At 41.6% G+C, this 22007-nt stretch overlaps 1 protein-coding gene across 2 annotated transcripts in view; it reads left to right on the top strand.

Moving 5' to 3' along the window:
- The window catches only part of CPAP (centrosome assembly and centriole elongation protein), a 43648-nt gene that overhangs the window by 20753 nt on the left and 888 nt on the right, over positions 1 to 22007 (top strand). For both annotated transcript variants that reach the window (XM_074330105.1, XM_074330106.1), the window contains exons 9-16: positions 1192 to 1357; positions 5000 to 5251; positions 8660 to 8744; positions 17963 to 18027; positions 18274 to 18390; positions 19857 to 19997; positions 20074 to 20158; positions 20243 to 20363. In XM_074330105.1, the coding sequence (XP_074186206.1) occupies positions 1192 to 1357; positions 5000 to 5251; positions 8660 to 8744; positions 17963 to 18027; positions 18274 to 18390; positions 19857 to 19997; positions 20074 to 20158; positions 20243 to 20363 (1032 nt within the window). The remainder of the gene's footprint in view (positions 1 to 1191; positions 1358 to 4999; positions 5252 to 8659; positions 8745 to 17962; positions 18028 to 18273; positions 18391 to 19856; positions 19998 to 20073; positions 20159 to 20242; positions 20364 to 22007) is intronic.

Here is a 22007-nt window from a genome sequence, read left to right as displayed (position 1 = left end):
GCTGCCTCTAGTACCATAGCAGTGCAGGTTGAAGCCAGGTCACAGGGCTGTTGCAGGATCCACAGTTGGGACTGAGGTCTGTGGGCCTGTTAACTGCACACAGATCAGATGAGCGTGGCTCTTCGCAAGTCCTTTGGCAGATGGGGCTGGAGCTGAGTCCATTGGGGGCCTGGACTTTTTTCCATCTGCAGTCAGGACCGTGTTTAGTAAGCTTGCCCCAAGGCACGCTCCTGCTTTCTCAAAGTGGATGTCCTCAATCTTCGGCTTCACCAGGGTTTCTCAACCTCCTACCTGGGTCCTAAAACTTCCACAGAAGCACTTTTGTCCACTTATGGCTGTCAGATGGTTGTTTATGTGGGGGGACGTGAGCCAGGGACCCATTCCACCATCTTGCTGATGTCATTCTCCCTATTCTCTTAACACAGCACCCAGAGTGAGCCTGGGTTATGACAGTCCCTCTGATCACTATTCTCCTAAGCATAATACCTAAGTACTCACAGCGGTCTGTATGACCCCAGTGGGTCTTCATCCATTATATTCTCAGCCCCAGAATTTCTAATTTGGCCCTCTTTTTTTAACATTATCTACTGTTCTGTCTCTTGCTTACTCTCCTTTAGCCACACTGGCCTCCTGGCTGTTCTTTGAACACGTCAAGCATATATTCCTGCCTCAGGGTTTTTGCATGTGGCGTTCCCTCTACCTGAACTGTTTGTCCAAATATCCTCATGGCCATTCTCTCACTATCTGCAGGTTTACTTCAAATATTATCTCAGCAAGATGACCTCATCCGTAGTTTTAATCTATCCTGATATTTCCTAACCTCATTCCTTGCTTTATGTTTCTCTTTAACACTTCTAAAATTCCATGTATTTTACTTATTTATCTTCTCATCACCTCTCTCTCCCATTAGAATGTAAGAGGCTTCATGGGAGTAAGGATGTTTATTTTCTTCACTGTGCATCCTCCAGTACTTAGTAGTGCTTGACTCATAGTAGGTGCCCAGTGGCTGCTTATTGGAGGAATGCTTTTTGTATTAATTGACTTATTTCACTGTTATGGATTGAAGACAGATTCACCAAGACCAGCAGCTCCTTAATTCCATGCTGTCACTCATGTTACATTTTGGTACCACATGTGGATTACTATGTTGAGATGGTCCCCTTAGACGATAATATGGTTTGGTCATTGTAGGAAAGAAATTGCAGACTTTGAACAACAGAAAGCAAAAGAATTGACTCGAATAGAAGAGTTTAAAAAGGAGGAAATGAGGAAACTACAAAAGGAACGCAAAGTTTTTGAAAAGTATACTACAGTTGCAAGAACTTTTCCAGATAAAAAGGAACGTGAAGAAATACAGGTATGCCAGTTCTTTACATTATACTCATATGCGTTAGTAAAGATGACCGTCTTGTAAGAATCTCAGAGTTACTTGATGTGTCAAAGAGAAATTGGGTATCAGTGTAATCACCCATTGACTCACCAAATACTCTGAGACACTGCCTCAGGAACATCTTTTGTACTCTGACTTAAAGAGTAAGGTATGTTTTTTTAATAAAGGCTTCCAAGAAAAAAAAAAAGAGAAAGACTACGATAATGACATGAATGAATTAATAAGCCAGGAGTTGGAAATTCACCAGTGTAATGTTGTGTTAATCTGTTTGACCCACCGCACAACAAATACTGTTTGTTTTGTTTATTTATAATAATTTAAGCCCATATACCAACTAGAGGTTTAAATCTAAAACTTACAAACTGATCTGCCAAATTATCAGTCCTGTTTATTTCTAAGTTAGACATGGACATGATCAGAGAAATGTAGTATTTAAAAAAAAAATTAATGCATTTCTAGCTTAAATTATAAGAAAAAAAGTAGGAGAATATATTCATGACATTGGCATATGCAAAGATTTCCAAGAGAAGACACAAAGAACTAAGTATAAAATAAAAAACGGATGTAATGGACTTCATCAAATGTTAAAACTTCAGTTTACCAAGAAAAATATTGTAAGTGGCTGTCCATTGTCCATTGCATAAAATTTAAACTCATCTTCCACTTCCGTATTTAAAGTACCAGTATTTTTTTTTTAAAGATTTTATTGGGGAAGGGGAACAAGATTTTATTGGGGAACAGTGTGTACTTCCAGGATTTTTTTCCAAGTCAAGTTGTTGTCCTTTCAGTCTTAGTTGTGGAGGGTGCAGCTCAGCTCCAGGTCCAGTTGCCGTTGCTAGTTGCAAGGGGCACAGCCCACCATCCCTTGTGGGACTCGGGGAATGAACTGGCAACCTTGTGGTTGAGAGCCGGCGCTCCAATCAACTGAGCCATCCGGGAGGCAGCTCAGCTCAAGGTGCCGTGTTCAATCTTAGTTGCAGGGGGCAGAGCCCACCATCCCTTGCGGGAGTCGAGGAGTTGAACCGGCAACCTTGTAGTTGAGAGCCCACTGGCCCATGTGGGAATCGAACCAGCAGCCTTTGGAGTTAGGAGCATGGAGCTCTAACCGCCTGAGCCACCGGGCCGGCCCCTACAGTGTAATGATTTGATCAAGATAATTAGCATATCTATCACCTCACATAGTTAACCGTGTGTGTGTGTGTGTGTGTGTGTGTGTGTGTGTGTGTACACGTGTGTGTTGACAGTGCTTACGATCTACTCAACAGCTTTCAAGGACAGTGTCCTCTCATTCAGGTGGAGCTTTCTGAGACCCTCAGTGGATTCCTGAGCCCGTAGCTGTACCACATCCTGTATGTGCTAGTTTTTTCCCATGTGGACATACGCTTTACATTTTTTCTGTGGCACATGTAATGCCAGCATCACAACTCTTGGGCTTTAGGGCCATAATGAAGTAGAATAAGGGTCACTTGAACACAAGCACCGTGATATAGCCACAGCTGATCTAATAACCCAGATAGCTACTAAGTGACTAATGTCGACAGCTTGAATAAACTGGACAAAGGGAGGATTCATGTCCGGGCAGGACAGAGTGGGACTGTGCGAGATTTCATCACATACTCAGGACGATGTGCAACTTAAAACTTAGGAATTGTTTATTTCTGGGATTTTCCATTTAATATTTTTGGATTGCTGTTGACCATGAGTAACTGAGATTGCGGATAAGGGGGAGTACCGTACCGTGTTACTAACTGTAGTCACTGTGCTTGCATCAGCTTCGCAGAATGGATGGATGTCAGTTGTGATGCGTGTTAATGAGGCCTGGGATTCCCGCCGCCTTCAGCGTCACATCTGAGGTGCTCCCAAGTTGGGAAGACTTCATCTGTCCTCCCCTCAGGTCTCGGTCACTCCTCGTAACTTGCGCCTACAGACTGTAGGTGACAGTCTCCTTGGTTCTGATGTCAATCTTGATTTCTGTCTGTACAGTTGCAAATTGCTTCTAGACATTTCCAGGAGTTGCTTCACTTAGGTCATTTAGTCCATCTAAAACTCATTTTTTAAAAACCTGTTTTTTTCTTATAAATTCCAAATAGAATCAGTTTTCAGGGCCAGTAGGAATCTTTTATTCTTCCCTTTACCTCAACTCTTCTTCCTTCAATTAGTAATGAATTCCTATTAATTTTTAAAAATTTTTTTATTTGGGCGTCTGGATGGCTTAATTGGAGTGTGAGCTCTGAACAGCAGGGTTGCTGGTTCAATTCCCACATGGTTTGGTGGGCTGTGCTCTCCATGGCTGGATTGGAGGCAGTGGGCTGCCACTGAGCTGCCAGAGGGGCGGCCAGATGGCTCAGTTGGTTGGAGCACAAGCTCTCGGCAGCAAGGTTGCCGGTTCAATTCCCGCATGGGATGGTGGGCTGTGCCCCCTGCAACTAAAGATTGAAAACAGCAACTGGACTTGGAGATGAGCTGCGCCCTCCATGGCTAGATTGAGGGGCGGTGACTTGGAGCCGATGGGCCCTGGAGAGGTACACTATTCCCCAATATTCCCCAATGAAAATTTAAAAAATAAACAAAATAAATTTATTGGGATGACATTGGTTAGTAAAATTACATAGGTTTCAAGTATACAATTCTGTATTACATCATCTATGTATTACATTGTGTGCTCACCACCCAGAGTCAGTTCTCCTTCTACTACCATATATTTGACCCCCTTTGCCCTCTTCTACCACCCCCCACCACCCTTGCCCTGGTAACCACTAAACTGTTGTTTGTGTCTATGAGGTTTTGTTTCTTTGTCTTGTTCGTTTGTTGCTTTCAATTTTATATCCCACATATGAGTGAAATCATATGCTTCTTGTCTATTTCCATCTGACTTATTTCACTTAGCATGATGATCTCAAGATCCATCCATGTTGTCACAAATGGCAGTGTTTCATCTTTTCTTATGGTGGAGTAGTATTCCATTGTATACATGTACCACATCTTCTTTATCCAATCATCTATCAAATGACACTTTGGTTGTTTCCATGTCTTGGCCACCAGTGAATAATGCTGCAGTGAACATATGGGTACATATATTTTTACAGATAAATGTCAGATTTTTGGGGTAGATACCCAGGACTAGGATTGCTGGGTCATATGGTAATTCTATTCGTAATTTTTTGAGGAACCTTCACATTGTTTTCTATAGTGGCTGTATTAATCTACATTCCCACCAACAGCATCTGAGGGTTCCTTTTTCTCCACAACCTCTCCAACACTTACTATTACATGTCTTGTTAATAATAGCCATTCTAACAGGTATGAGGTGGTTTCTCATTGTGGTGAATTCCTATTTTTTCTTCACCACCTCTCCCCCATTTGTCTCTTCTATTTCAATTAATATCTTAGTTCAGACCTTTATTACCTCATGGCCATGTTATTGCAGTGAACTATCATGCTTCCCCGAAAATAAGACCTAGCTGGACCATCAGCTCTAATGCGTCTTTTGGAGCAAAAATTAATATAAGACCCGGTCTTGCCAGGCTAGCTATTGTTTCATTGATGCATCTATTTTCTTCAGTTGCATTGGTTTAATTCTAGTAATACTTTTTTTTTTTTTTTGGAAAGGCTTTGAAACAGCAGGTAGCAGATTTACAGGAAGATTTGAAAAGAAAGGAAGCAAAATGGTCAAGTACACATGGCCGTCTTAGAAGCCAGATAGAAATGTTGGTCAAAGAGAACACAGACCTCCGGGAAGAAATAAAAGTGATGGAAAGATTCCGACTAGACGCCTGGAAGAAAGCAGAAGCCACCGAGAGCAGCACCAAGATGAGTCAGTGTGGGACTGCCGCGAAGAAAGAGAAGAAAGAGTGGTCCACGGTAGGTTTGGAGGCCAGTGGCTTTGTCAGGCCAGGGGAGGTGTTATTAGGTTGGTGCAAAAGCAATTGTAGTTTAAAAAGTTAAAAACAATTGCAAAAACCGCAATTACTTTCACACCAACCTAATAAAAATATTGGAGCAAATTCTTAGGGACAGAAGGTAGAAGGGTGGGTGCCAGGGCTGCGGGGAGGGAGAAGAAGGGCCTAGTGTTTTATGGGGACAGAGTTTCAGTTTTGAAGATGAAGAGAGTTCTGTGGACGGACGGTGGTGATGGCCGCACACACTGAATGTGCTTAATACCACTGACCTGCGCACTGAAAATGGTTAAGATGGCAAATGTTACATATAGGTTGCCACAATTAAAAATTTTTTTTGAGTATTGCTATACAGATAGTTTTCAAAGTAATTTTATAATTTTTACAAAGGAATTATACCACAGTAGGCAGACAATCTCAGTTGAAACAGGCCAAGGGGAGTTTTTGCAGGGTATTACGTGTGTGACCCTTTGGAATCACATAACTGGTGTTTCACTCATCTCTGTTCACAACTCTGATTTGCCAGGCAGTGCTTTTAGGCACTGCGGATATAACAATGAACAAAACACAAATGCTGTTTCCCTCTTGGAACTTAAATACTGCAGTGGTGGGAGGAAGACCATAAATAAAATACACGGTGTGTGACACAGTGATAGAAACTAAGGAGAAAAAGCAAGGAAGGGGAATAAGTGTCGGGGAGAGGGCTATTGCTGTTATAGGTAGGATGCCCAGAGAAAGCCTCACTGAGAACGTGACATTTGAATAATGGCCTAAGAGGACTGAGTGAGCGGGGCTGAGACCTGGTTGACGAGCCCCAGGCCTGGAGGCTGGAGGAACTTAACTCTTCATATCAATTAGCCTCTGGTGAAATTGCTGTAATTGCACGTCATCTTGGACCCTCTGTGAGGACTTACTGTAAAGCTGGAGCAGAGGACCTGGGGGCAGTGCTGGGGATGAGATCAGACATGTGACGGAGGGTGGCGGGTGCAGATTTCATCAAGCCGCAGCAGTGTGTGTCAGCGCTGGCTTTTCCTGTGGGGACCTGGGCAGCCCATGGAGGGCTCTGATGGAGGGGGCAGCCTAAGCCTTTACCTTAGCACTGTCTCTGCGACAGACCTTATAATAGAGTCGGGAGGGGGTGTGCGTGGGCACCGTAAGGAACACCAGGGGGGACTTGCAGTAATTCAGACCCGAGCGGGGCTGGCGCTGGAGCATTGAGAAGTGGATGGGGTTATGGTGCCCTGGTGTATGTGACAGCAAGAAAGGAGTCAGGAATGGCCTCCAAGTGTAGTGTAGTGTTTCTGCCTGATAGTCTCCATTTGTCTGGGAGAACACAAGGAGACAGCATGTATTTCTCGGGCATGGACATGAGGAGCTCAGGTGCAGACAAGGTGAGTCTGAAATGCCTGTGTGGCATCAGGTGGACATGTTAACCGGGCAGTGTGCATGTCTCAGGAGAAGGTCAGGATGGAGCAGGAAGTGCGGGGTCATCAGAATGTGCAGTGGGTGAAGCTTCGGGCTGGGAGGGAGGGATGGCCGAGGCTGAAAATCCACCGGCTGAGCCGACTGGGGAGCTGGGTGCGAGGATGAACAGCCAGGAGGAGGAAGGAGAGGGGGCCACTGTGACGTCCCAAAAGCCAAGTCACAGAGGTCCCTCGAGGGGCGGGGCCCACGGCGTCAGGGACGCTGCCAAGTAAGATGAGGACTGAAGGTTGTCATGGGATTGACCAGTTAGGGGTGCTGAAGACAAAAGCGTGGGTGAGAGAGAACGAGGACACAGTGTAAGCTTCATGGAGAGGTTTTGCAGTAAGTGGGAAGAGAAGTGTGGCTGTAGGGGAAGTTGTTTCTGTTTTAAGATGGGACAGTTAGCACTAAGTGTCTGTTTCCCGGTGGGGTTGTCTCAGTGGGACGGAAGGTCTGATGGGCGTGAAGGGGAACTGTTGACGTGGCCCGTGAATCAGGTGAGATGGGACTCGGGGATGAAGGCAGGGCTGCCCGTCAGAAGGTCCGAGGTCTGTACCCAGGCTGGGTGTGTGGTGCCCTGTGGTAGGACGTCCCTCCTGATGCTCTGAAGCACTGAGAGTGAGGGAGGAGCAGGGGCTGTGGGAGGGGTGAGCACACGGGAGAACGTGCAGTGGCTGTGAGGGCTGCCGGCACCGCGGAAGTGCCTGGGCCCGCGCCCGTTAGAGGGCGTTTCAAGTGAGCAGGGGTCCATTATTTTGTTTCGTTCAGCCTTTTGGGTGTAGGGTGGCTGAGAGTTGTCTTTTCCAAGAGGAGTGGTCATCGGGGGGGAATCCCACAAAGTGGGGGGGTTGGAAGTTGACAGGATGTACAAGAGTGACTGCAACGCCCCGTGAATGTAAGCTGCCTGAGGGCACAGGCTCTGGTGGGGGCTGTGAAACCTGGGTCTGTGACTAGGACGCAGAGGCTGTGGAGTCAGGACCGGAGGAACGCGCTGAAGACTCAGCTGTGACAGTCAGAAAGTGGGTTCTCCTCCTGAGACGCCCCTTATGGCGGCAGCTTCCCCACATAGCAATTTCCCCCGTGTGGTCGGCCCTGGCATCTCTCCGAGACTCCAGCACTGTTAGCATTTGCAGTGTTTGTGTGTGTCCTTTGCTGGGCAATTTGAAGGTAGTTGCAGAAATCATGGCACCTCACCCCTAAATACTTGAGCATTAAATGGCATTGGGTTTTTGAGTAGGCCAGGCTGCCCCGCATTCTGGATTTGAATGCTCTGAAATTGAGTTTTGTGGTTATTGATTTTGTACATGTTGCTATTGCCCGTTGGAGTGCACGGCTGAGATTGCTCATCGCACGCAAGCCCCGGCCTTGGCTTGTCCTCTGCTGGCAAGGACAGTGGGGTACGTGGTGTGGGTACGCACCGTGGGGTTCAGAGCTGGGCGGGGACGAGACAGATTAGATTGGAAGTGGTGAGTGGGGGAGCAAGAAGGACATCTCCCCTACTTCTATTATAAATCTAAATGTAGGGGTGGGAAGTCTGAGGATGACAGACTTCCATCTCCAGGAGGGGACAGTGGTGAGCAGGCTTCTGAGCGGGAGCAGGGCTCAGAGCAAGACGGCAAGGGTGCTGATGTGGGCCATGACTCCGCCCTCTGCTCTGGCTGCCTGCTACCAGTCGTCTCTCATGCCCTCACGTGAGGAGTACATTTCCAGAGGTGGGCTGTGTGTGTATGTGTGCCTGCACGCGTGTGCACACATTCCTAGACAATAGCTGGTTCACTGGTCTATAGTGATGAAAACAACATAAATGAACAGACTTAAAATGTTCTCCTTGCACGCCGAGTTTTGTTTCATTCGTTATACTAATACGTAGATGAATGCTACTTTTTTATTCAATTCTCTCCACCTCTAGAACTCATCAGTTCGAATGCAAAAGAGTCAGAATTCTTCAGGGACCCAGCTAGAAAAACACAAGAAAAATACTTTGCCCACACAAGGTAAGAAGTCGTATGATCTTTTCAGAAAACATTTCAGGAGTTTAAAAAATAGAAAGTTCACACCAAACTTAAGACATAAAACATTGTAAGTGTAATTGAAACCCATGTCCTCACTCTCCGACCTGATTCCCGCCAACTGCATTCCCACACTGGTTTCTCATTCCTCTGCTACATCGTGCCCACGAATCAGCACAGTATGACTGTCTCATCTTTATGTATCCCTCTGCAATTTGCTGTTTTCTCTCCATATTTTGAGACTCACCACAGTAATACACATAAACTGTAGCTTATTGATTTAATAGCTATATCCAGATTCCATGTATATCTGTGCCAAGTCTCCCTGTCTGTGGGCCTTCAGGATTTCTCCCAGTTTGTCAGTGCGATGAATAGGGCTGCACGATGTCTTGATCACGTGTCTCTGGGACCCTTGTCCAGAGTTGGATGCTGGGTCACAGCAAGTTTGTGCGAGTGTAGGTCTTCCCTGCGCTCCCCAAGGTCGTTACCGATTGTTTTTTGCCATCAGCAGAACGTGCTGTGTGTGCTTTCTAACCCTTGATCTGGTCAGACTGCAATTTTGGCCATTTGGGTGGGTGTGAAATGGCAGGTCAGTGTAATTTTAATACGCACTTCCCTATTTACTGGTAAGGCATGTGAGCATTTGGCTTTCCTATTTTGTGACTTGCCTGTTCATTTCTTTTGCCCAAGTCAGACTTTGGGAGTGGGGTGGGGGGGTGTTTCTCTTTATTGAAGTTAATTATTCTGTGTACTAATCCTTTGTCAGTTACAAATACTACCAACATCTTCTCCCAATCTGGGTTTAGCTTTTTGGTTTGTGTTTTTCACACACGTTTTTCCTTTTAATACTGAGGGTGCTAAAAAAAAACAGTACGAGGTATGACAATTAAATTCACGACTCATCCTAGAAAAAGTGCAACACACCTCATTGCTGAATATCACTACAGTCACCTTCGAAGTACTCCCCTTGGGAAGCTATGCACTGATGCCAGCACCTAGTCCACCCTTCAAAGCAATTTTGGAACTCTTTTTCTGGAGTGGCCATCAGAGCTGTCATCTTGATGTCCTGAATGCCATTGTCTTCCTTTCAATATTTCCTTTATCTTCGGGTAAAGAAAGAAATCATTGGGGGCCAGATCAGGCAAGTAGGGAGGGAGGGTGTTCCAATACAGTTATTTGTTTACTGGTTAAAAACCCCCTCACAGACAGTGCTGTGTGAGCTGGTGCATTGTCGTGATGCAAGAGCCAGGAATTGTTGGCCAAAAGTTCAGGTCATCTAACTTTTTTACTCAGTCTTTTCAGCACTTCCAAATAGTAAACTGGGTTAACTGTTCAGTTGGTACAAGTTCATAATGAATAATCCCTGTGATATCAAAAAAGGTTAGCAACATCGTTGCAACAAGTTTGTGAACTTAATTGTCAGACTTGTATACAAGTGGACAGTTTGGTCAACGTTGCTCAAGCAGTAGTTCTCCGTAATCAGAAGTGTCTGGACGCTGATGGCAACCACTTTGAGCACCTCTTGTAATTGCAGACGTCAAACGTGACTTGTGTTCATCTTTTGTTATCAGTATATATTGAGTATTACAATTTTAAAAGTTTTCCTTTCTTAAAATGTGTATACATTTTTGTGGCACCCTCTGTATTGATTTTATCAATCTTTATTTATGACTTTAAGAAATTCTTCTCAATCCTCAGTCATAAATATACCATTTTCTCCTATGAACTTTTGTTTTCACAATTGGGTCTTTATTCTACCTGGAATTGTCAGAAATTTTTTGTGTGAATTAAATTTAGAAAGTGGATATAGCATATGCAGTTTGACAATTACAGAAGAAAAGCTCGGGTGACAACCAGCTAAAGAAATAGATTAGAAGTACCCCAGAACTGTCCCCTCCATGACCATATTACATTGCTTTTCCTTGTAGTTTCTACTCCCATAGATGCAGCCCTAAAAAGTGTTTTACTTTTTCTGATCTTTCTGAATACAGTCAAACCCTGTGTGTTCTGTCATCTTTCACTGTACATTGTTTTTGAGATTCAGTCACGTTAATCTGAAGCTCTAGTTCACTCATTTTCATTCCATTTATATATACTAATAATTTACTATTCTGTTGATGGTTCATTTTTTAAAAGTTTTGGAATGTTCAACAGTGATGCCACGAACACTCTTACTCATGTCTGGTGCACACATTCATTTCTCTGGGGCATATTCCTAGGGATGGGTTTACAGTAATTGGTAGGAATAGCTTTCACACCAATAGATTTTGCTAAAACATCTTCCGAAGTGATTTTACTTTCTGACCAGCACTGTGTGTGCTTTGTTCCACACCTTGTAGCGGGCCAGCCGCCACGAGTCGAACGGTTCCTGACAAGGGGAGTGGGAATGAAAGAAGGCACTCACACTTTGATGATGGCGATCGCGGACCCCAGTGTTCCTGGAGACGCTGAGTTTATTTTGTCCCCAGAATTTATACCTTCTGTGGACGTGCAGTTTAGCAAGCACAAAAATGCATTACCTAGTTAACAGTAAAACTTTAACACAGGAGACACAAAATTTACTGAAACTCCCAAATGTAATTATCTTATCAATAGCCCTGATAGGCATCAGCCTTCTGTTCTGGGAACTGGCCACTCCCACCACATTCCTGAGCAGCATGCAAGCTCTCTCCAGATGCAGGCAGAGACAATTGCTTCAGGGGGAGGAAATAGGTTAAGTATAAACCGAGCCATTCTGTTGAGGCTTTAAAGTTAACTGCAACCATGGCTCCCCACACACCTTGTTCATACTTGATGTTGTCAGACTTACATTTTTGCCAGTTAGTAGGAAGGAGTATAATAGTATCTCATTAGAGTTTTAATTTGCTGAATCACCCAGAGTACTAAATATGCTAAACACCTTTGCCTGTGTTCATTCCTTTAATGTATTACAAATATCTTCTCCCAGTCTGTGCCTTTTTACTTTTTACAATGTATTGAACCACAATTCTTTATCTTTTTTAAATTACAATATATTTGACATATAACATTGTATAAATTTAAGGTTTACACATTGATTTGATACATTTATATATTGTAATATGATTGACATTGTGGCAATAATTAGCACCTGTCACATCACATAATTATCATTTCTTTTTTAGTGGTTGAAATAGTTAAGATCTAGTCTCTGAGTAAGCCTGATGATTATAATACTGCTGTTGTCTGTACTCACTATGTTAGATCATGAGGACTTATTTACTACTTGTTGCAAGTTTGCGCCCTTCTACACCATCTTTCCTATCCCCCCGACCTCGCAATCCGTGGTAATCACCATTTCACACTCTGTTTTTATGAGTTTGGCTTTTTTAGATTCCATGTATAAGTGAGAGCATACAGTAGTTATCTCTCTGTCTGACTTATTTCACTTAGCATAATGTCTTCAAGGTCAATCCATGTTGTCACAAATGGCAGGATTTTCTTTTTTCTTGGCTATCGTATATTTGTACCACATCTTCTTTATCTAGCATCCACTGATGGACACGTTGGCTGTTTCCATACCTGACTATTATGAATAACGCAGCAATAAACATGGGGTGCAGATACCTCTCCAAGATGCTGTTTATATTTCCTTAGGATAAATATCCAGAAGTGGAATTGCTGGGTCATAAGGTAGTTCTATTTTTAATTTTTTGAGGAACCTCAATCCTGTTTTCCATAGTGGCTGCACCAATTTGCAATCCCACCAACAGAGCATGAGGGTTCCCTTTTCTCCACAGCCTCGCCAAGACTTCATCTTGATAATAGCCATTCTGACAGGTGTCGGGTGATATCTTGCGGGTTTGACTTGCATTTCCCTGATGATTAGTGATGTTGGACACCTTTTTATATACCTGTTGCCCATCTGTATGTCTTCTTTGGAAAAATGCCTGTTCAGTTTCTCTACCCTTTAATTGGATTTTGTTGTTATTGAGTCCTATGAGTTCTTTATCTATTTGGATGCATATTAACCCCATATCTGACACATGGTTTGCAAAAATGTTCTCCCAATCTGTAGGCTGTCTTTTCACTTTGTTGATTGTTTCTTTTGCTGTGTAGCTTTTTAATTTGATGATTTTTGCTTTTGTTGTATGTGCCTTTGGTGTCATACCCAAGAAATCATTGCTAAGACTAATGTTCAGGAGCTTCTTCGCTACATTTTTTCTAGAAATTTTAATGGCATCAGGTCTTATGATTAAATCTTTGATCCATTTCAAGTCAATTTTTGTGAGTGGTGTAAGCTAGGGGTCCAGTTTCATGTCTCTGCTGGTGGTTATCCAGTTTTCGCAGCGCCGGTGTTGCAGAGACTATCCTTTCCTTATTGAGTGTTCTTAGCTCCCTGGCTGAATATTAGTTATATGTGAGGGCTTTCTGTTCTGTTCCATGGGTCTGTATGTCTGTTTTTATGACAGTACCGTACTGCTTTAGTTATTATAGCTTAAAACAGTATGATGTTCCTTGAAATCAGGATTGCGATGACCCAGGCTTTCTTTTTTCTCAGGATTGCTTTGGCTATTCGGAGTGTTTTGTGGTTATGTACAAAGGTTAGGATTGTTTTTCCGTTGAATTCCGTAGGAATTTCCGTTGGAATTTTCACAGAGATCACATTGAATTTATAGATGGATTTGGGTAGTATGGATATTTTAACAATACTAACTTTTCTGATCCATGAACACAAGATGTTTTACCATTTGTTTGTGCCTCTTTGATTTATAGTTTTATAGTTTTCATCATATAGATCTTTTACTTTCTTGGCTAAATTTATTTCTAGGTAGTTTTTGTTTTTCATGGTATTGTGAATGGGATAGTTTTCTTGAATTTTTTGAAATTTTAGTGTGTATAGAAGTGCAACTGATGTCTGTATGTTGATTTTATATCCTGCAACTTTACTGAATTCATTGACTAGTTCTAACAGTTTTTTGATTCTTTGGGATTTTCTGTGTACAAAATATTATCTGCAAATAATGACAATTTGACTTCTTCCTTTCCAGTCTGGTTGCTTTTTATTTCTTTGCCTTGCCTAACTGCTCTGGCTGTAAATATTTTACAATTATTGATTTGTGTATGTTGTCTATCCTTGCATTCAGGGATAAATCCCACTTGGTCAAAGTGTATGATCCTTTTCATGTGTTCTTAAATTTGGTTTGCTAATATTTACTTGAGAATTTTTGCATCTGTGTTCATCAAGGATATTGGTCTATTGTTTTCTTTTCTTGTGCCCTTATTTGGCTTTGGTATCAGGGTGATGCTGGCCTTGTTGACTGTATTTGGAAATACTCTTCCTTTTCAATTTTTTAGAAGATCTTGAGAAGGACTGGCATTAGTTCTTTAAATGTTTGGTAGAATTCACCAAGTGAAGCTGTCAGGTCCTGGGGTTTTCTATGTTGGGAGGTTTTTGGTTACTGATTCAATCACATTTTAATCAGTCATTATTGGTCTGTTCAGATTTTCTGTTTCTTTCTGGCAGATTGTGTGTTTCTAGGAATGTATCCATTTTTTTCCTATGTTATCTAATTTGTTGGTATATATATATAATTAATTGTTCATAGGAGCCACTTATGATCTGATTTAATTATGGAGTGTCAGTTGTAATATCTCCCCCTTTCAATGCCAATTTTACATATTTGAGTCTTCACTCTTCCTTAGTCTAACGAAAGGTCAATTCTATCTTTTCAGAAAACGAGCTTAGTTTTGTTGATCCTTTCTATTGTTTTTCTGATCTCTATTTCATTTATTTCCACTCTGCTCTTTATTATTTCTACACTTCTGCTAATTGTGGGCTTAATCTCTTCTTTTTCTAGTCCACTGAGGTGTAAAGTTAGGTTATTTGAGATCTTTCTGATTTCTTACTGTATGCATTTATCATTTTAAACTTTCACAACTGCTTTTTGCAGCAGCATCCCATAGGTTGGTATGTTGTGTTTAAATTTTCCTTTGTTTCAAGATTTTAAAAAATTTCCCTTTTGAATTCTTTGATACAGTGACTTTTCAGAAGTGTGTTGTTTACTTCCCACATATTTGTAGATTTTCCAGCTTCCCTCTTATTGTTGATTACTAATTCCACACCATTGTGGTCAGAAAAGATGGTATGATTTCAGTCTTTTAAATTTGATAAGACTTGTTTTGTGTCCTGACATATGATCTATGCTGGAGAATATTCCATATGCACTTGAGAAGAATGTATTCTGCTGCCATTGGATGGAATGTTCTGTATATAACTATGTTCATTTGGTTTAAAGTATAGTTCAGTTCCATTTTTTCCTTGTTGATTTTTTTGTCTGGATGGTCTATCCATTGCAAGGTGGGGTACTGCAGTCCCATACTATTACAGTAGTTTCCTCTTATCTATGGTTTTGCTTTGCATGTTTGTGTTTTGTTTTGTTTTATCCATCAGCCATTCTGTGCCTTTTGATTTGATTGATGAATTCATCCATTTACACTAGCTGATGATTCATATGAAAGGACTTACTACTGCTGTCTTACTGAGTGCTTTCTGGTTATTTTGTATTTCCATTGTTTCTTTTTTCCTTTGTAGATTTGTGGTTTTCTGTGGTATGCTCTGTTTCCCTTTTTTTTTTTTTTTAATTAAATTTTATTGGGGTGACAGTTATTAGTAAAGTTACATAGGTTTCAGGTGTACAATTCTGTATTACATCATCTATATATCACATTGTGTGTTCACCACCCAGAGTCATTTCTCCTTTTATCCCATATATTTGATTCCTTTTACCCTCATCTACCACCCAACTCCCCCCTTACCCTCTGGTAATCACTAAACTATTGTCTGTACATAATGGAATACTATTCTGCCATAAGAAAAGATGAAATAGTGCCGTTTGTGACAACACGGTTGAATCTTGAGATTATTATGCTAAGCAAAATAAGTCAGACAGAAAAAGTCGAGAACTATATGATTTCACTGATACGTGATATGTAAAACTGAAAACAGTAAAAGAACAAGACAAACAAATGAAGAAACAAAAACTCATAGACACAGACAATAGTTTAATGGTTACCATTTTTTTATGTTTCATGGATCTACTCCAGATTTTCGCTTGTGGTTATTACCATGAGGGTTACATAAGACAAGACAAAACAGTCCATTTTATGCTGACAGCTACTTAGCTTCCTTCACCCATAAAGCCGCCACCCTTTTACTCCTCCCCTTTCATAGTTTTGATATCACGATTTACCTTTTATGCTGTGTATTTGTTAACAAATCTTAGTAGCTGTAATTATTTTTAATACTATCTTTAACCTCTGTACTGTAAGTAGTTAATACATCATCCTGTTATAGAAGAGTTTCTATCTGACTAAATTTTCACTTTACCAGTGTTGTGTACTTTTGTGTATTTTTATGTTATTCATTAGCGTCTCTGTTTCAAGTCTGGGAAAGCCTTTATTTCTCCTTAATATCTGAAGAATACCTTTGTCAGGCAAATATTCTTGGCTGGCAGTTTTATCTTTCAGCACTTTGAATGTCATTTTACTCTCTCTTGGCCTTCAGAGTTTCTACTGAGAAATCCGCTGCTAGCGTTAAGGGGGTTCTTGTCTAGGTTACTTCTTTTCTTCCCTAGATGCCTTTAACAGTCTTTCATTATCACTGATTTTTGACAGTTTCATTATAGTGTCTTGGAGACAGTATTTGGCATTGAGATAATAGGTGTTCCATTAGCTTTGTGGACTTGTATACCAAGCCCTACCCAAGCTTTGGGAAATTCTCAGCTATTATTTTTAAAATTAAATATTGACTTTAATGTCTTCAAAGAAATTTTCTTCTCCCTCTCTTCTGGAATACCAATTACTCAAATATTTGCCGTTCTAATGAAACCCGATAGCTCTCAGTTGGCTTTATTTACTATTTAAATCTTAGTTCCCCCTTCTAACTGTATTATTTCTGTAGGGTTGACCCTTGAACAACATGGAGGTTAGGGGTGCCGACTCCCCACAGAGTCCAAAATTCATGTATAACTTAAGTCAGCCCTCTACATGTGTGGATTGAACATACAGTTGACCCTTGAACAAGTCGGGTTTGAACTGCATGGGTCCTGGTTCCACCTTTTATTAGTTGACAATCTTGCAAGTTACGACGAGTATTTAACCTTTCAACCTTGATTTTCTCACCTATAAAATGTGGATATTAGTCTCTCCTATGGAAGATAGGTATAAGATTTAGAGATGATGGACATAAAACTCAAATTGTATAGTCACTTTGCCCGTCAGGTGGAGGAAGCATTGTTTATCAAATCCAAAACAGAGCACTCCTGTTCCCCCCAGCACTGCCTACCAGCCACCTGCCCGCTCAAGCCAAACCTGTGTGTGCTCCTTGGCTCCTTTCTTGTTTCCTTACCCCCCATTCCTATCAGCTCCTAAAGTAACCCTTCCCGTGTTGATATGTTGTAAATCCGTTCAGGAGGGTGAACCATGGGACATGCCGACACTTGGCAATTTGGGGCCCGTGCATCAGTGACTGGACACAGCGCAGGTGGGCTGTTTCTGTACCGTTGCCCACCAGGCGCCGCTGCCCTCGCTGCCCTGTTCTCCTCTAGACTGTTCTCCTCACAGCACCCCGCATCTGTTCTAGCCTTTAACGTGTATATCAGAGCCTGGAACTTGGGAGTGTTTATAATATGACCTGTTGGCATATAGGAAGACAATATTAGAATTTAACTGTATTTAAAAAAAATTCACCTCCATTATTTGGTGTTGGTGGTGGTATTACTAATACAGTGTACGATCAGTGCGCGTCATGACTTAAAAACTTTAGACAGCCATCAGCTCTAAACTTTAAATACCCAGTTCATTTTTCAAGCCAATTTCTGTATGTGTTATTCTTGGATGCCTCCATTACCTGTGCGCAGACCTGGTCTCCTTGTGGTTGTCTCCACAACACTCACGGGTCCACCTGTGACGCTAGTGGAGCACCTGTGCCTTCTTCTGGATTGTAAACCCTCAGAGGACAAGAATACTGTGTTTGTCGCTTTGGACTCAAGTACCTGAATATTTAAACTTATATAACGAACTCCTATGAATTAGCAAAAAAATACATTAAGTCTTAATTAATGGATAAAGGTCAGCAGTTCACCTGAGGATATGAACTAAGGAAATGTTTGACTATAATATTAAGTAAATTTAAAACTTTCAATTAAATATTAAAACTAAGTCTGACAATTATATTCTGACAGGCAATCCATCTCGAAGATGCAAGCCTGTGCCTCCTCGTGGCTCATGCAGTTTGGATAAGGAACAAGTAAATCTCTATATTCTTACACATTCAAACAGATTATTCAGGCTTGAAGTGGATTAGTTAACTGACTTAAGTTTCTAAGCCATTTATAAAGGAGGGTTTTTACTTAATATTGTAAATGTTTAATACGTAACACCAAACAGTAGTCGTAGAATCCTGTAATAGTAAAATTGGGTTTTTGGAGATAAGTGTAAATTTTAGCCACTTGAAATGTCCTTTAGGATAGCTGAGAGCCTCTTGTCCTTACAGACTGCCTCACCCAAGGAGCTCCCTGAACCAGTGGTCCTGCCAGATCCTGAATATAAACAGGAGGAAAAAGAGGAAAAGGAAGACATACAGGGAGAAATCAGTCATCCTGATGGAAAGGTTAGAATTTTTAAAAAATAAGGAGTACTGTAAAAACTAAACATGGGTTAAAATAGAGTGAAACCCTCACATTCTAAAACAATTGATCTTTAAGGCTGTTGATGGGGCCTGTGAATGTTAGTGCTTTGACGCGTGACCTTGGTTTGTCTGGATGTTCTCCATACACGACATGCACTTAGAGCCCGCAGAAGGGGGATATGGAACCCTCTGTTCTTCCTCCATACACCCCTAAAAGGCCCATTTGGAAACCTCAGGTGATGAGGAAAGGCTCACCAGCTCTACAGCCCCTTACGTCACCCTGAATCGGGGCCTTTCCATCTCAGCCTGCAGTCTTCTCGCGCCCAGAAAGGTTGTGGGTGGGAGTGCTGCATGGCGGGTGGTCAGCTCGCAGGAGGAATGAACAGGGAGGGACATAAACAGGCTTTGTTGCTGGGGAGGTGAGGAGGGAATTTTTCCTTGGATTTTCCAAATACCCTAATCTCATCCATTTTAATTGAAATTAAAAGGCCAGAGTTCACTGCTAGTGATGAAGACAGCTTTTCTTGTTTAAAAGAATTCCAGCTAATAAATGGAAATGAAATGAAAAAAGTAGGGAATCACCAGATTGCCACCTCTAATGAAATAAAGGATCTAGGCAGGAGTCACCAGTGATTCCTGACACCGTAAATGAAAGGTTGATGGGGCTTCATGGCACATCTATCTGACTGACGTGACACAGTCAGTCCGGGAGTTAGGACCCTGCATACTGTATTTCTGAACGTGTGGCCATAAGAAGCTCACGGGCACCTAGAAAGTACTCGTCAGAATAACCCAACTGTAAGTTAATCAAGCCTCTAGATATAACTACTGGTCTTTACTAGGAAATATAGCGGCTATGAGAACATGTTAAATGATACCAAAATGGGAAAGCGATCAGACAAATCCAGAATGTAGGAAATTTTTGTATGTTCAATGACCCAGTTCCTTCAACAGTCGGCATTAAAAAGGGGGACACGAGGTGACTGTTAAAAAATGAGTCACATTAACCAAGTGTGTGGACCTCGTTTTGATCCTGATTTAAATGAACTGTAAAAAGGTGTTTTTTGTGAATTTAGGGAAAACTGTGTGGATGGTTATGATAGGATGAAGGTACTACAGTTTGTTAGGGATAATAAGGGTTTGGTTAATAAAAATCCTTTCTTACCGATATCTATTGAAGTGTTCACAGGTGATGTCTGCAGTTTGCTTTAAAAAGAACTCCACCAAAAAGTTTAGGGGGGAATAAGTGAAGTGACATGAAAATCGTGATGTGTTGATACCTGAAATTGTTATGAATTTATTAACTTTTCTCTCCTTTTGAGAGAATGTTTTATTTTATTATGAAAAATTTCAAAGTGGATAATTAGGAAGAGAATTAAGGATATTTTTGTCAGGTGGTCTCAGGAAGAAATCATACATACTGATAATCTTGTTTTTCCTTTGTGTAGATAGAAAAAGTTTATAAGAATGGGTGCCGTGTCATATTGTTCCCAAATGGGACTCAAAAAGAAGTGAGTGCAGACGGGAAGACTGTCACTGTCACCTTCTTCAATGGGGATGTGAAGCAGGTCATGCCAGATGAGAGAGTGGTAGGTTTCCTCAGGGCTGGTTCTCCCTGCAGCTCCACACCTGAGGGACAGGCCTACTGACCTTGTGTCGTTACAGATGTACTACTACGCGGCCGCGCAGGCCACTCACATGACTTACCCAGACGGACTAGAAGTCTTACATTTCTCAAGTGGACAGATAGGTGAAAACTTGCTCTGCCCTCTCCTTACTAAATTCTTTCCTTCCTCTAAAAATAAAATATTTACAGTAACTTTTTTTTAAACAGAAAAGTATTTCCCAGATGGAAGAAAAGAAATCACATTTCCTGACCAGACTATCAAAAACTTACTTGCTGATGGAGAAGAAGAAAGCATTTTCCCAGATGGTACAGTTGTCAGAGTACAACGGTATGGTGTTTGTTAAAATTGTTTCTGGATTTTCCAGTTTTCATGGTTCAACTCTGATTACCAATTGAAGTCTTAAAATCTTAAAACATCTGTGTAAGTCATTCACAATTTCAGGGAGTTTAGAAGTGAGCAAAAGACAGACACTTTGAGAGCAGGTCTGAGTTTTCAGCATTTTGGAGTTAGAACTCGTTTGAGATAAACAGACTGTAATCTATAGTCTTTAGCCTTGAGATTTAAAGGGTGTCTGTAGGGCCGGCCCGGTGGCTCAGGGGGTTAGAGCTCCATGCTCCTAACTCCGAAGGCTGCTGGTTCGATTCCCACATGGGCCAGTGGGCTCTCAACAACAAGGTTGCCGGTTCAATTCCTTGAGTCCCGCAAGGGATGGTGGGCTCCGCCCCCTGCAACTAAGATTGAACATGGCACCTTGAGCTGAGCTGCCTCCCAGATGGCTCAGTTGGTTGGAGCGCGGCCTCTCAACCACAAGGTTGCCAGTTCAATTCCTCAACTCCTGCAAGGGATGGTGGGCTGTGCCCCCTGCAACTAGCAACGGCAACTGGACCTGGAGCTGAGCTGCGCCCTCCACAACTAAGACTGAAAGGACAACAACTTGACTTGGATAAAAGGCCTGGAAGTACACACTGGTCCCCAATAAAGTCCTGTTCCCCTTCCCCAATAAAATCCTTTAAAAAAAAAAAAAAGGGTGTCTGTATACTGTGTTTTCCCGAAAATAAGACCTAACCAGACAATCAGCTCTAATGTGTCTTTTGGAGCAAAAATTAGTAATAAGACCCGGTTTTATTTTACTGTAAGACCGGGTCTTATATAAGACCAGGTATAATATAATAATCCTATAATACCAGGTCTTATATTAATTTTTGCTCCAAAAGATGCATTAGAACTGATTGTCCGGCTAGGTCTTATTTTGGGGGAAACAGGGTAGCACTTCGGGAAAGGAGAGTGGCAAGTATTTGCCTAAAAATAAAGTTGGTGAAATTGGAAAACAGTGAAGGAGACACAGAAGGAAAAGCTGCACTATCCATTTTTAAAACGAATCAAACAATGGCAGCAGGGTTTGAATTAGATTCTCACTCTCCCTCCCTGTCCCAGCCTGATAAACACTTTAGTTCTTTGGCCACCCTGACCCCATTCTTTAAAACAACCAACCTTTCTTTATCCTTCTGATTGTTATATTTCTAGAAATTAGAGACTTCTTTAAGTCTTCAATCCACAATGAACATCTTATATCACCATTTTCATTAAAACCATGGTGAAGGTTTGTCAAATCCAGTGTCCTTTTCTTCGTTTGCACCTTCTCCTAGAGCATGACAGTGTTAAACATCCATTAACTTGACTAGAACACATCATAGTTGCCTTCAACTTAAATTCTAAGATACTAACTTGCCCCCCCCTTGCCCCCCTCCAACAAGAAGTCAAAACACTAATTCAAATAATGTAGGAATGTCTTATGGTCATGATAGTGTTTTTCCCTCAACATGTCTGAAACTATGTGGTGCTCATTAAATAAATAGCAATTTGTTCTAAAATTTGAGTAAAATCTTATATGTACATTATACTTTGAACGTTTGACGTTTTCTACAATAAAAAGAGAAAAGAACATACAAAACTCCATGTACTCATCTCTCC

This window comes from Rhinolophus sinicus, linkage group LG04, assembly GCF_036562045.2.
Source record: "Rhinolophus sinicus isolate RSC01 linkage group LG04, ASM3656204v1, whole genome shotgun sequence".
Lineage (NCBI taxonomy): Eukaryota > Metazoa > Chordata > Mammalia > Chiroptera > Rhinolophidae > Rhinolophus > Rhinolophus sinicus.
The sequence above is the reverse complement of the archived record's forward strand: the minus strand, read 5'-3'. Positions and strand labels throughout refer to the sequence as shown.